At 35.9% G+C, this 16,358-nt stretch overlaps 1 protein-coding gene across 2 annotated transcripts; it reads left to right on the forward strand.

Annotated features, from left to right (window-relative positions):
• The first annotated feature begins 736 nt into the window (after positions 1 to 736).
• LOC149162818 (protein NRT1/ PTR FAMILY 5.2-like) lies at positions 737 to 5,740 on the forward strand. 2 transcript variants are annotated; one of them, XM_089435804.1, is made up of 4 exons: positions 737 to 985; positions 1,235 to 1,452; positions 2,960 to 3,522; positions 4,485 to 5,740. In XM_089435804.1, exons 1-4 carry the CDS (start codon positions 880 to 882, stop codon positions 5,437 to 5,439), a joined length of 1,842 nt encoding a protein of 613 aa, XP_089291930.1. In that variant the 5' UTR covers positions 737 to 879; the 3' UTR covers positions 5,440 to 5,740. The 2 variants fall into 2 exon arrangements, with proteins under 2 accessions (XP_089291930.1, XP_089291931.1); XM_089435805.1 differs by having other exon boundaries at positions 739 to 985; positions 1,397 to 1,452; positions 4,485 to 5,738.
• Positions 5,741 to 16,358: the final 10,618 nt, after the last annotated feature.

Raw genomic sequence — 16,358 nt, forward strand, 5'->3', positions numbered from 1 at the left:
GAAGATGTTCAAGACCTTAGCCGAAGAAGGTTATGGCAAGTAGTTGTTAACAAAGAGTGTTAGAACATGTAACTATTATTTGTCATGAATGTGTGATCATATATTTAATTATTGAACTATTGGTGATCGTTGATAGAGTTCTAGTTTCTACTAGGAGTCTCTTCCTATTAGTTAAGAGGTTGTTGAAGCCTAGTAGGATGAGAGATGCTCTCCAACCAGTTAGCTTCCTATATTGACCATGGTTGAGATATTGTCTAAAATATGTGATTGTCTCCAAGATAGTTTCCCTACCTTGAGATAGCATTTCATATATTTGTATTTGTATAATTACATTGTAGAATAGAGTGTTCTAGGCGTTTTTTTGTGTGATAAATAGTGTCTATTTTGGTATTTTATCATGTGGGGTAATGGACCTATCTATACACAAAAATTTGACTGCTAAAATCTACTAATACATACATACCCTACCCATAACTTGTAAACTCTTAAAAAGAAACATAGGCTCTGAATTATTTAAATGAATTTATTCTTAATTAAAATCATACTGACTTCTCAGCAAATCGGGCTAGACGATATCCGTACCGTGGCAACAATTCGGCCACAATTTTTGAGTCAAAACAAAGCAATCTAGGAATCTGATCCGATCACTTGAAAGCATAATTGGAGGAAGTTTCAACCATGGCCTAGTTTCAACAATTATTGATGTTATTGCAAGCTATATCGGAAGGTCTGTAAGCACTAGATTGAAAGAGAGAAACTTTATAAGCAGGAGCCAACGCTATGAAGTTTGTGGTGACCATCACTCGTCAAAGCTCGTAGGCTGATTAGTGCAAGCTGCATATAGCAGTGGCTGGATAAGAACTCCAAGAGAGTTCTATCATGGAGTCTGAAGGATTAATTGCCATGGATGGCTCTGTCGATCTCAAAGGCAGGCCCGTTCTCAGGTCCAAAACTGGAAGATGGAAGGCTTGTTCCTTCATAGTTGGTAAGATTTATATGCAATGCAGTGTCTGTTTCACTTACATGCTTTCTGCTCATCAATAAATAATCGCCAATATGTTTTTCTTCTTATTGAATACAAATTTAATATGCTATGAGTCTTCTGCGATTGATTTCTTGTTCACAATTTGTGACGAGTGACATTCCTGGTTGGGAATCAGAAATTGGTGTTTAATTTCTTGTTGGCCGCTTAATTTGTAAATATTGACGGATTAACACTGTTTAAACATGACAGCGTATGAGGTCTGTGAAAGGATGGCTTATTATGGAATTGCCTCCAATTTAGTGATTTACCTAACGACTAAGCTGCATGAAGGAACTGTGACCTCTTCATCGAATGTCTCTAACTGGTCTGGTACAGTTTGGATCACCCCTGTCATCGGCGCATATATTGCAGACACTCACTGGGGACGCTATTGGACATTCACAGTGTTTTCATTTGTTTATATACTGGTCTGCAACTTGTCTCTCTTATTCCATCCATAGTTTTGACTATCTAAACACATTTTCTTTTCTTCTGGTCATCATATTTGGAATATATAAGTTTTTTTACCAACACTATTTTAGTTGGATAAATTTTAAGAATGAAAAATTATTTTAATTTTATGTAATCTTTATATATAATTTAAGCCATTTCTATAGTAAAACAATTCCAGAGTATAAATTATGGACCAATAATTTAAAAAAAAATGAAAATTAAATATTTTTTTTAAACATGAAAAATTAGCCCAATTACAAATATTAACCCCTTAAAATAGGGTGATGCCTAAACATTCAATAAAGGACATCTTGTTGTTTCATTTGAGACTCAAAATGGGATGATGAGTAAAGGTGAGGGATGATGAGTAAAGGTGAGGAAGATAACATGCATATTTCAAATAAAATGGGATGATGAGTGAAGGTGAGGAAGATAACATGCATATTTCAAATAGTATAGGGGTAGAGATAGATGGAGGCGGCTAGAAACTATAGAGTGCAAACGAAGTCAAATTGGATTGTCAAAATGGGTGGAAGGTGAGAAGAGAATATACATATTTCATAAAGATTGAAGACACACAGAATTTGAAATCCACAAAATGCGATTTTATTTTTACATTAAAATTAATATTTTTTTTTACTGTTTAATGGAATATATATAGAAAATACCGTTTTATGAAATATATGGTAAAATATTCATAAGCAGATAAGTTTTATATTTTTACTTAAATTTTATGGTAACAATTATTTATTAAGTTTTATATTTTTACTTAAATTTTATGGTAACAATTATTTATTTAAAAGATAACTTTCCTTTATTTGTATTTTTTTTTATTTAGTAATGTTTAATGTTATTTATTTGAGCTAATAACAAGTTAGTTGTTTTTGGTGAGATTTTTTAGAAGTTTTACAAGTGGTTTTACTAGTCTAATTTCTCTAAAATTTCACAGGAATTTATTGAAATTACAAGCTTGAATTTATTGAAATCACAAGTTTGATAGGTAACCTTGCATAATCTAAGTGCACTAAAGTAAAGGTGCTGAATCCATATATACAATCAAAAACTAGTTTAAATAACAGGAATCAAGATTTCACCTCAAATTTTCCCCGGAAAATCTAAAAATCACACTAAAAACAATCCAATAACAAAAAATTTTATATAATGTAAATTATTTTGATCAAATATTTATAAATCTATTACACTAAAATTTCAGAATCAACTTTTTGCGCATCATGGCTCATCATCAAGATTGAAAGACGAGAAATAACCATATAAGTAGATAGCGAGGAAATTCTCATCTTTTAAAGCCTGGCTCGAAAAGTAAATTCTTCAGTGTGATGCGAGGAATTTCTCATCTTTTAATCTTGATGATGAGCCTGGCTCAAAAAGTAAATTCTTCAGTGTGATGGATTCAAAAATATTCAAGCAAAACAGGTAGCGTCTAAGTTCATTTACGTAGTTACCTGTTGTTGTATTTGACAGGGGATGGTGATTTTAACATTGGCGGTTGCGTTGCCATCTCTGAAACCACAAGAATGCCAACCGAGCTCCGACTTATGTAAGAAAGCTTCCAGCCTTCAGGTTGGGATTTTCTACTCTGCTTTGTACGTTCTCGCCGTGGGGACTGGCGGTACAAAGCCCAACATCTCCACCATAGGTGCAGATCAGTTCGATGAATTTGATCCCAAAGAGAAGCTTCAGAAATCCTCCTTCTTCAATTGGTGGATACTTACTGTGTTTTTGGGAATGCTGTTTGCAGATAGTTTTCTGATATACATCCAGGATCGCGTGGGATTCACCGTAGGTTATGCGATTCCCACGGCGGGATTGATTATATCTCTCGTACTATTCTTAATTGGTACTCCATTTTACAGACACAAAGTACAGAATGGAAATCCATTCAATCGGATGGCTCAGGTAATTATTGCAGCAGTTCGTAAATGGAAAGCTAATGTGCCATCAGATCCCACCAAGCTTTATGAGATTGACCCCAAAGAGTATGTTGCTAAAGGCAGATTCCCCATTTCTCATACTCCGGTTTTGAGGTGAGTTCAACAAGGACTAAATTTAATTTTCAGTTTGATTATTTTTTAGTAGACAAACCCTGGTTGAAATTATTGAAATCAATCATCTTTAATTTATTTTTTTGGGTCTCCTTTGGTTTTTTGAAACTTCGATAATATGACAGTCACAACCATCTTTATTGTTTTAAAGTCATTTTTATGTGAGAAGTGTTAGCATCATTTCTCATGTTGTTTTCTCTATAGGATTATTTTTATAATAATAATATAATTAGTTTAATCGGTTACTATTATTATAATATATTTGTTTTTATGAAATGTATTTAGTTTTAGTATTCATATATCTGGTGTATAATATTATTTATAGGGTTTATAATGTTAATTTTTGAGTTTAATATAAAAGTCTTGAGTTTATAATCATGGTTAATGATGATTCAATGTAACGTTATTCTAAAGATTATCTCAATATGAAAATTAACTATGGTCAATCATTATCAATTGTGGTCAATCATGGTCCAATATCACATTGTGACAAAGATTATTACCATATAAAAATCAACCATGGTAAACCACATTTTATATTATAAATCTTTAAATTTAACCTAAATAAATTATAAAAAAACAATATTTGATTTTTTAAAAAATAATTATAACAATAGATTAACAATAATTACAATAATTAATAATAATAATATTTTTATTATAATAGCTATTTTTGTAATATTATTATTAATAAATGTTAATATCAAATCTATACTATTAATGTTTACCTATTGTTTTTCAAAAGACATTTACTAATGTTATATATATATATATATATATATATATATATAAAGGTATATAATTGTCCTACGTATAACTTAATTTGTTTTCTTCTTAGGTTTATCAGAAATAACTTACTTTTCTATCCAGGTTTATACAAATTAATTTTCCCCTAACTTCACTGCACTATTATTGATTCTGAATTTCCTTTTTCTACCTCACAGATTCTTAGACAAAGCAGCTACCAAGGGTGGTTCAACCAGTCGATGGAAGCTGTGTCCTGTAACCCAAGTAGAAGAAACCAAGCTGATGCTCAAAATGCTTCCAATTTGGGTCCTTTTGTTCATACCAAGCACCTTGAGTTCCCATGTAACCACACTATTCGTAAAGCAGGGAACGACACTAAACAGACATATGGGTTCTCATTTTCAAATCCCTGCAGGCTCGCTCACATCATTTTTCGCTTTGTCAATGGTGGTATCCATTATAGTCTACGACAAAGTGTTAGTCAGGATTTTCCGAAGATTCACGGGAAACCCCCGAGGCATCACGATCTTACAGAGGATGGGTATTGGCATCTTCGTCCTCATGGTATGCATGGCAGTGGCTTCCATAACCGATGTGAAACGGATCAGTGTTGTGAAAGCTCACGGTTTTGAACGTGACAGGAAAGCAGTATCCCCACTCACTGTTTTCATTTTACTTCCTCAGTTTTTGTTGGGAGGCATAGCAGAAGCCTTTCTTGAGACAGCAAAGTTAGAATTCTTCTATGATCAGGTGCCCGAGAGCATGCAGAGCATAGGAACTGCATTATATTGTAGTACATTAGGGATGGGGGGTTTTTTAACTACTCTTTTTCTGAAAGCTACAGCTAAGATCAGTGGAAGAAAGGACCACACCGGCTGGGTCTTGAACAATCTGAATGCATCTCGTATTTATTACTATTATGCATTCATGGCTATTCTTAGCTTTGTAAATTTTATGTTCTTCCTAGTTGTCTCTCGGCTGTACGTTTACAAGAGAGAAACCAACGAGGCATTTAGCAACGACAGCCATATTGTATATCCAGGTACAGTAACAACGGAAGGTCATGAGCTGCCTGTGGATATCAAAGGTGGCGCAGAGGAAATGGAGATGAGGAAGGTAATAAACAACGTTGATCCATCGAGGGAAGTATAAAAGCCACTGGCTGGATGATGCAGGAATCTATGATATATATATATATATAGAACAATAATATTATGTCGGTTTCATGGGGATCATTAATATTTGTAAAATACATGCTATTGGACATGCAAGTTTTTCAAATGTCAATGTGATTGAAATACCTTGTCTGGCTAGTCTTTATTTTATTTCCTATGAAGATATGAAATTGGAGTTAATAAATTGTTGGAGACTTTCTGGTAAGTAATGCAGAACAAGGTTGCCCGACAGGAAGAAGGAATGGCTTCTTTTGAAATGGAATATGGTTTGCCGATTAAAGTAAATATGAAGCTTATGTTTAGGCTCAAAATGATGTCTCCTATGGTTATAGGTGGGCCTTGCCTCGTATGCCAGAAAGAAGGGCAAAGTAGGTCAGTGAATAATGTTGAAAACAAGAAGGGCAAAGTAGGTCATTGAATAATGTTGAAAACAATATTTATATTGGTTAACTAGCCCTCAAGTCTTATCCTCCATTAGCATATCGGACAATACCTTTGCAATGTCGTGCACTTCGTACTCTTCAGCGAGTAAACATGCTAATTAATCCTTAAAACGTTGTACTAATGGAAAATTTGAAAAGACTGTATATCATTTAGCACGGTATGTTTCTTAGTTTTGGAGCTTGTTATCAGTTTTAAAATTTGGAGTTGTTTTTAGTGTGATATTTTGGACTTTCTGGTGCTGGAATTTGGTGGAAAAATTTGAGGTGAAATTTTGATTTGTGTTATTTAAACTAGTTTTTTAACTATACATATAGATTCAACGCCCTGAAAGACACCTAAGGCACTTCAAATGCACACGATTACCCGACCAAAAAAACCCACCATAAAAATTTCCAAAAATTCACACTAAAAACAACTCATTAATTCATTAAACTTTGTATTTCTCTTGGCCTTAGAGCTTGTTATCACTTCTAAGATTCAACGCATAATCATCATCAACAAATTCTCTTCACTTTACTTATCATAATGGGCATCTTTGGGAAGTTACTTATCATAACACTTATGGGCATCTATGGGAAGTTGGAGGGTTGATCATTAATTAAATGGAAATTTGGAAGTTTCAGTTATATATTCATTATATATTAATGATTAGATTTTCATCATAATTAAATTCATAAATTATATTTTATTTTCATATTTTATAAAATAATTGAAATAAATTATTTAAATTAAATATGAAAATGATAAAATTAATATAATAAAATGATTTTTTTTTAATTTCTTAATTTTTTTGGAAATTTAATTATATAATTTCAAGCAAATTTGTAAGTTGTTATTATTTAAAATACATTTTTAAAAAATCTGACTAAACAATTATACAAGTTCAAGCAAGCTTGTGATTTGCTATTATTTAAATTACATTCTTGAATGATTAAATACATTGTTATAATTTGTCAATGAAATATGCCTAAATATTCATAATAGTATATATAGATGAAGGTTAAGATTTAACTCCCCTAAACTTATGTTGATCACTGATTCTCAAAGTATTCAAAAATAAAACAAACATAAATGTGGTCAAATAATTAACAACAACCATATCCATCAAATTCTCAAATATTCTTAAAAAAATACCCTGATACCCTAGGCGCACCAAGGCATCCATGAAATTCATTTCACTTTTGTACTTTTGGCAGTTTATGACATTTTTGTCAACGTAGTTAGACTTCTAAACACCTAAATCCAATGGAGTGATCCCACTTTTGGTTGACATCCACATTTAACAAATATTATTGCAGAATTGACGTATATGGCGGTGCTAGGCCCATGATACCTTCGTCGCTCCTTGTTTTACTTGGCCTTCCACAACTTTCACGTCTCCGTTGGTAATAGCTTTGAAATATGTTCCGTCCTCCGGAGGGTGGAATGATAAAGATATAATAAAGTTAAAAATAATTAATATTATTTTGTATTAATGGAGAAAATGGTTACATTGTTGTAATGTTCTCCCTAGTTTAGAGTTAGTTCCTAAAGTTTAGGGGTTTGGGTGCAACTTCCTAATTCCTAGTATTGTATTTAATGATGTAATCTTTCATTGATGAATGCTAGAGTGTACTTGAGTGATCTCTCTGTTTTGTGAGTGTAGTCTCCAGGTGCAGGCCACACCTGAGAGCTACATCTCTTTCTTTTCAATTCTGTTCACATTTTATCTTGGTATCAAAGCTCAGATTGGGCGAGACTGATCTTTTGTCACCTTTGTGGCTAAAGTGCCTTTGTAGTTAGCTTACCTGTGTGGTAGAATTGCCTGTGTGGCTTGAAGTGCCTTTGTGGCCGCGTGTACACAAGAGCTTTGTGCTCAATTGAGCAGGTGTACTGCAGAACACCTGGCTCGGACTCGGATATTTTTTTCTGAGGAGAAAGGATATTGGCGCGCTTTTTGCGCTGACAGAAGCGCCAGGAGGGGAATTGGCATGGATTTTTTTGGGATTAATCGCGCCAGAGCGCTAGAACATCCGATTAGCACGAAATTTTACGGATTAATCGCGCCAGCAAAATTACTCTAAGCGATTTTTGATTGGCACGGATTTTTCGCTCGGGAAAGCGCCGATACAAAGGGGGACGCATCAATCTTCCTTCAAGGGGATCTGCGGGAAGCCTCAACTTCGTTTGGTGGTTTGCAAGGGGTGCAGATCGGCGAAGTTGCAGATCTATCTGGGAGAGGCAGATCGGATCAATTTTGATCAGATCAATTCTTCGGCTGTATTGGAAACGCCGAATTTGCTCATTGGAGCGGGATTGCCAGACACTGTAGATCGGTGGCAGAGGTGACAGATCGATCTGACAGGTATTGTTTTTTGTTGTTGGGTAGATCCATTTTGTAGATCTGATCAGAATGAGTAATACGATGGAATCTTACCTTAACGAGTCTAGTAAACTTAATGGATCTAATTTCACGAATTGGAAGTTTAAGATCCAGACCTTGCTCGAGGGTGTGAATGCTTGGTCCATAGTTATAGGCGATGAGCAGAAGCCGAACGGAGGGCCACAGGAGAAAGATTAGGAAAAATGAGAGAACAAGGCCAAAGTCTTGTTGAAGATGTCTGTGAAGGACAATGTTATTGCGCACATCAGAGACTGTAAAACGTCTGTAGACATCTGGACGCAAATCAAAAGTCTGTATGAGACCCAGAATACAAGCCGAGTTTTGGCACTTAAAAGCAAGCTATTTTCAATGAGGATGGAGGAAAGGGAGACTGCTACTGCATTTGTTGCGCGAATTAAAGATGTGAAAGACGGGTTGGGGGCCATTGGAGTGGCGGTGTCTGATGAAGATCTTGTCGCAATCACATTGAACGGGATGCGAGATGATTTTCAAACATTAATCACTGCAGTGTCGGCAAGGGAGAAAGCGCCCACATTTGATGATCTCACTGGGATCTTGCAGCAAGAGGAGGAGCGGCGGCAGAACTTGAACCCCCAGAGTGATGATCTTGCGCTGATGGCGAAACGACGATCATTCAAAGGAAAGCAGTCACAGCAGCAATCAAAGCAGAAAGGAGGAACATCACATAAGAATTCACATTCTCATAAAGGTATGCTTGCAAATCATTTTGAAAAGAAATGTTATTATTGTGGAAAGAAGGGTCATATACAGAGTGAATGTTATAAGAAGTAGGCTGATGATGTAAAGAGGAGGCAGGCAAGTGCAAAGCACAGAGGATACTTTGTTGAAGAAGAAGACTTCAGTCATGAATTTCGACTGTGCCCTTTCAGCATCTAATGAGGACGATATTTGGTATGTCGATTCTGGAGCATCCTCTCACATGACAGGTAAAAAGGAATTTTTTGATAGTCTTGAAGAAAGTATAAATGGATCAAAAATATATCTAGGAGATGATAGTGGATACGAGATTAAAGGTCATGGGGTGATTTCAGTTAAGTTACCAAATGGAAAAATTAGTCACCTTACAAATGTCTTATATGTACCTGGAATTAAGAAAAATCTGATATCTGTATCCATGATCGCTGATCAAGATATGCAAGTCGAGTTCTTCAAGACTCATTGTGTGATAAAGGATTGCAGGAATGAAATAGTTGCAACAGGCATGGGAGTTGGAAGCCTATACAGACTGGATGCAAAAAGTATACCAAAGCAAGCCATGGTTGCAGGAGGGTCGACAACCGAACAACTCTAGCATTAGAGGTTCGGTCATTTGAATTTCCAGGACCTCATGTTATTGCAGAGGAAAGGTATGGTCGAGGGACTCCCTATCTTTCGTAATATTTAGTTAAATTGTGATGGTTGTTCCTTAGGAAAAATGCATAGAGAAGAGTTTCCTGTGCATGATAGGAGGAAGGAAATAGACATTTTAGAACTAGTGCACACTGATGTATGCGGACCTATGCAGACAAGGTCGCTAGGGGGAGCATATTATTTTCTGTTATTTCCTGATGACTGCACTAGATATTCATGGGTTTATTTTTTGAACAAGAAAATGCAGACTTTCCCGTGCTTTATAGAATTTAAAACCTTGGTGGAAAAAAAAATTGGTAAGAGTATAAAAATTCTTCGATCTGATCAAGGGGGAGAATACAAGCTAAAGGAATTCATGAAATTCTGCAAATCTCACGGGATTGTTCAGTAGTATACAGTGCCACACACACCACAGCAGAATGGAGTTGCAGAGTGCAAAAACAGAACCTTGGTGGAGTGCGCAAGGAGTATGCTACAAGGTAAGGGTCTGTCTAATAGTTTTTGGGCAGAGGCTATCAACACTGCTGTATATTTGAAGAACAAAAGTCCTACCAGGTATCTTGGCTTCAAAACCCCTTTTGAAGCTCTATATGGATTTAAACCAGCAGTAAGTCATCTAAGAGTATTTGGGTCAAAATCATTTGCCCATATACCCAAAGCTGATAGGAAGAAATTAGACCCTAAAGCAGTTAAATCCATCTTTGTTGGTTATGGCACAGAATTTAAGCATATAAATTATTCAATCCTGAGTCTCGTAAGACATTTTCAAGCAGGGATGTAGTGTTTCATGAACAGGTATAGGAAGGGAAAGATGACGTTGGTGATGATTGGCACATTCCATTGTTGTTGGAGGAAAGCAGCGAGGATGAAAGAGAGTAGGAGCAGAAAGAAGAGCAAAAAGAAGAACAACAAGAAGGTGATAATGCAAGCCCAGCAGAAGAAAACAAATTTGAGGTAAGTCCCCTCCCAAGGAGATCAGCTAGGAAGACTCAAGTACCATTAAAATTGAGAAACAATGCTTTGATGTCAAAGGTTTTGAACATTGTAGAACCCTCTAATTACAAAGAAGCTAGTCAATTTAAGGAATGGAGAGCTGTAATGAATGAAGAGATGGAATCAATTATTAGAAATGATACTTGGGATTTAGTTGAGCTGCCTAAGAATAAAACACCCATAGGATGTAAATGGCTGTTTAAACCAAAAATGAATGTAGACGGAAGTATAGAAAAGTTAAAAGCTAGGCTGGTTGCAAAAGGATATTCACAGCAGGAAGGTATAGATTTTGATGATACTTTTGCACATGTAGCAAAGTTAAATAAAATCAGAATGCTTATTGCTTTAGCTACTAAATGTAATTGGGAATTACACCAGCTTGATGTTAAATCTGCATTTTTAAATGGTGATTTAAAAGAGGAAATTTACTTTGTACGGCCAGAAAGATTTGTAAAGCAGGGGAAGGAACATCTTGTTTGCAGATTGAAAAAGGCTTTATATGGTTTAAAGCAATCACCGAGGTCTTGGTATGAAAAGGTTGATTCTTTATTTGTAGAGCATGGTTTCCATAGAAGTTTAAATGACCCAAATTTGTATACCAAGTACAATAATTAGGGGCAGATTATTTTGATTTCTTTGTATGTGGATAACATGATTATAACAGGAAATGCAGATGATTTAATCAGAGGAATCAAAAGGCTTATGGCACAAGTTTTTGAGATGAAAGATCTCGAAAGCCTTCACTACTGTCTGGGATTAGAAGTATGTAGAGATACTGGGCAAACTTTTCTTACCCAAGGGAAGTATGCCAGAAATCTGTTGGAAAAGTTTGGTATGGATCAGTGTAGATTAGCAGCGACACCTTTGCAGCAGAATCTGAAATTGAGCAGTGACGATGGCACTAAAGAGGTTGATGCCACAATGTACAGACAACTGGTTGGTAGCTTCATATATCTTACAACAACCAAACCTGATTTGGCATACTCTGTTAGTGTGTTAAGCCAATTCATGTTGAAACCGCTTGAAAGTCACTGGGTAGCAGCAAAGAGCGTGTTGAGGTATCTTTGTGGTACTATTAATTATGGTATTTTATACACTGATGTATCTGATGTTACTCTAGCAGGTTTTTCAGACTCAGACTGGGCAGGTAACTTGGATGATCGGAGGTCCATCACAGGTTACGCATTCAACATAGGATCCGGGGTCATAGCATGGAGCAGCAAGAAGCAGAGTACTGTAGCCTTGTCTTCGTGTGAAGCTGAGTATCAAGCATTGTGTGCAGCAACATGTGAAGCAATCTGGTTGAGAAGGCTTCTCAAAGATGCAGGAAAAGAACAGAAGAATCCCACTTCCATCAAAAGCGACAACCAGAGCACCATTAAATTAGCATACAATCCAGTGTTTCACAAAAACACCAAACATATAGACACTCAGTTCCATTTTGTTAGAGAGAAAATACAGTCAAAAGAAATTGTTGTTGAATATTGTAAAACTTGTGACAATGTGGCTGATATTTTTACAAAGCCTCTTGCACGAGTGAAATTTGAATTGTTTAGAAAGATGCTAGGAGTCCAGGAGAACCCTTTCTCCATTAAGGGGGGGAGTTAAAAATAATTAATATTATTTTGTATTAATGGAGAAAATGGTTACATTGTTGTAACGTTCTCCCTAGTTTAGGATTAGTTCCTAAAGTTTAGGGGTTTGGGTGCAACTTTCTAATTCCTAGTATTGTATTTAATGATGTAATATTTCATTGATGAATGATAGAGTGTACGAGAGTGATCTCTCTGTTTTGTGAGTGTAGTCTCCAGGTGCAGGCCACACCTGAAAGCTACATCTCTTTCTTTTCAATTCTGTCCACATTTTATCTAATAAAGGGTTATAAGAAGAAATTTAGGCTTAAATCACGTTCAGATATAATAAATGGTTTTAGAAAGAAGCACTGTTTATAATTGTGATATTATATATGTCATCATATTTTTCATTTTCATTTTGTTTCTATTTACTTTTGAGACGTAAAAATTAGTAATATCATCATCACAGAATATATTGTTTACTTGATTTTATATTAAACAACATAACTTCATCAATCGTTTTATATATCACATTTCTTAACATATAATTTTTACTAATCATTTAATTTTATGTTATATATAAATTCCTTCATATTACGCTTTAAATAATTTGTTTATTTATAAATTTATAATTTTTTATTTTTATTTTTAAATATTATTAAATAACTATGGAATATAATAATTAATTTTATAAAATTAATATATATTAAAATATATTAAAGAAATAAATTATTAATTTTTTTAGTAACAAATTTAAATAATTACAGGGAGACTGGAGACGGAAGGGTAATAATCAATTTTGAAGAAAAAACATAAGTTAATTATGCTTGGGACTTGGGGTCACTTCTAACAATCACGCAAAAGCATTAGCATTATGGTAAGGATTAAAAATATGTTTTGACAATGGTGTCAACCCTTTAACATAGTGGGCAATTCCAAGCTAATTATCCAAAAATGCATTAGGCTTCTTGGGAATGACTCCCATCTAGCAGATGAAACTTATTCAATCATGGTAAGAATAATATATATGTTAAAAAGATTTGATAAAGTTAATCTATTCTGCAAGCCAACAACCATATGGCAGACCTTTAGGCAAATGTGTGGGTTATATTAGGACTTGGTATAGTATGCATAAATCACCACATAACATTATGTCCCATCCCTTAGCCGATGGCTTTAGGTCGACGTTGTATGTTGGGGGTATGGGTCGTCAAAACTTTATGGAAGCAGTTAAGGAGGTCTCCTTCCCTAGGCGCCTCTGCGTGGTGGTAGTTATGTTGGACAACTACTCGAGGTACCTTCACATCTTGGATATTGGGATGGTAGGTGGTATTTTCACTCACAGTTGTGGTGTTGTCAGATTGCAGGTCATGTGCGATGATAGGAGTGTGATGACGCTTCAAATTCTTACCAGTTTGTATAATATAATTGATTCATCATGAGAAGATAGCACCATTGGTGCGAGATTTTGGTCTTGGTCGGGGAGAAACATGAAAGGTATAGAAATTGATAAGACCTTGCATTGTTCCACATTTATGAAAGACAGACTAGAGAGGAATGTTGGGGTGGCTGGGGTCGATATATATCTCCGTTGGCTCCGACCAGTAAATCACAAGTTCTTCATCGTGCAGAAGCAAATTGTTGCAAAAATGTCATCAGCAAGGAATGTGGGGGGGGGGGGGGGGGGGGGGTGGTTATGGTTTTGGGAGCTCAAGGTCACGCAATGGCATGGGGAATGGTGGTATGGACAAACTGATTGAGGGCTACTACGAACATGTGATAAAGGAAATTGCCAAAGAATGAAATAAGAATATGGTGGTCATCTATGCTCAATTGTTCAGATTGCGTAAAGACTTGGAGTTTATGAAGAAAACAATGGAAGGTTTGTGAATGGATGTTTTGAGCATACGAAAAAAGGTTGACGATATAGAAATCAAGGTGGAGATGGCTATGGCGGGAGTCTTAAAGGAGGTGTTTGGGGTTGGAAATCCCTCAGCCACCAATGCTAATTGCGGCGAGGATGTTGCTGTGAAGGTTCTAGTTGGTGATGATGATGAAGCCGATGTTGCTACTACGACGATTCAGGGAGGACAAGAGAACGAACGAGAGAACTTGAAAACGTCTGTGGGTGAGCTTGCAGGTGAGGACACTGAGACAGAAAGCAACTAAAAGTACTTTTATTTTATATATATGCAATACCGTTGTATAGTCTATAACGATACTTTTTGGAGAATCTATACTTATAGCTTTATAAATAGAACACATCTAAATAATAGGGGTAGCAAGAAGGTCCATACTCATTGTAATGAAAGGAGACATACAATAGATCAAGTTTGTTTTATGTAAGTGACCTGGCCCATTTCCAAACTATATAATGAAAATGTTATCCATTCCTTTAAGAAAAAATAAAATAAAATTTAAACAATTGATTAAAAGTTACTTTAACTAAGTACACAAATATAATATTATGTAGTTTTTATATTCATATTTTTTCCCCATAGGAAAAATCGTAATTTCTATTAAAAGGAAATTACATATTGTAAATGCATTTAAGCATATTCAAATAGAGAGGCATTGCCTATCTTCAACAAAATTATGTTCAGGGACATATGTGATCAAAACATTGATACCTTGTGTCCATGCAAGGAGGTATCAATGGCTGTAAATATACTGAATAGGAGTTCTATATATTAATCTGGCACTTTGTGAGTGTAGATAAAATGTCAAAAAAGAAACTGATGACATATATATGAATTCTGTTCTTCCTGTGAGATCAATAGAAATTAAATTTATACAACGATATCCATAAATGGCCGATGGTAAAATTGGTAATGTGCACCATCACGCTATTCCCGGATCAACCAGTTGTCTGGATCCCTTTTCACAGCCTCTTTGGATAGCCTGTCAGCAGCTCTGTTCCACTCCCTGTAAATATGATGGCATGTAAAAGAGTCAAATTATGTAATCAATCTCAGTGCCTCGTCCAGAATATGACTCAAAGTATAAGCATTTCATCTAGAAGATTTATTTAGCCAATCACAAACAACTTTTGAATCCCCAAATATTTGTAGATCTCTACAGTTTTTCTCTAATGCAAATTGAGTGAGGAATTTTGTTGCGGATAATTCGACATAGTTATTAGTGCCTCTGTCGAATCCCATAATAATACTGTATGAGTGATGTGCATTAATATGAAGGATGGCACCCCCGCCACACCCATTCTCTTGTGTAGCACCGTCAAAGTAAGCCCACAACCTCTGATAATCAAGCGTCTCAAGTATAATGCTGCGTGGTGGAGGGGGAGTTGCATCTTCGGGGATGAGGGAGTAATCAGCCAACACGCGAGCAACAATGGAGGGCCAGTGAGGTGAGTCATTCTAGAAGGTGAGTCTATTCCAGGCGATCCAAAGGGCCCAATAGACAAGAAGAGGGATATTATGTAGCCTGGTAGGGGAGGCAGAGGTGCACCAGTTCATCCTTGCCTCAAGGATAGATGCACCCTCCCAAGTATTGTGAGGAGTAGCCGAAGGTAAAATAGTATTCCATAGATTCTTTGCCGCAGAACATTCCAAAAATAAATGTGAGACAGATTCATTGCAGCATTTGCAGAGACAACACCAGAATGGGTCATGTTGTGATCGCTTGAGGAGGTTGTCTCCCATGGGTATTTTGTTTCTTAGAATGGTCCACATGAGTAGCCTACTTCTTGGTGGGGCTTTGATCTTCCAGAGACTTTTCCACCAAGCTTTGGGTGCATGCGGTCTACAGTCTTCAATCAAAACAAGATATCCTTCCTTAGGAGTATATCTTCCAGATTTGGAGAAAGCCCAGATAATCTCATCTTCTCCCTCAGGTATATGGATGTGAGCTTCAGTAAGAGTCCAAATATATTCGTTCCAATACTGAATCCATTGATGTGGAATGTTTAGCCTGTGGTCCAATTTCTAAGCCTGTTGGATGAAGGTAGTATGGTCGGCATCCGCAATATGGTTCAGATGGGATATGTTTGCTGCATGAAGATGATTTATGAGATCATTTGGTAGCCTATGCATATTCCCACAGCCAATCCAAGGGTCAATGCCCACCCTTACTACCGAACCTGATTGAATTTTCTAGGTAAGACCAGCTCTA

Source organism: Pinus tabuliformis, chromosome 5_2 (genome assembly GCF_031772625.1).
Source record: "Pinus tabuliformis cultivar Carrire ecotype Pingquan chromosome 5_2, CPIR1, whole genome shotgun sequence".
In the NCBI taxonomy this organism is placed as follows: Eukaryota; Viridiplantae; Streptophyta; class Pinopsida; order Pinales; family Pinaceae; genus Pinus; species Pinus tabuliformis.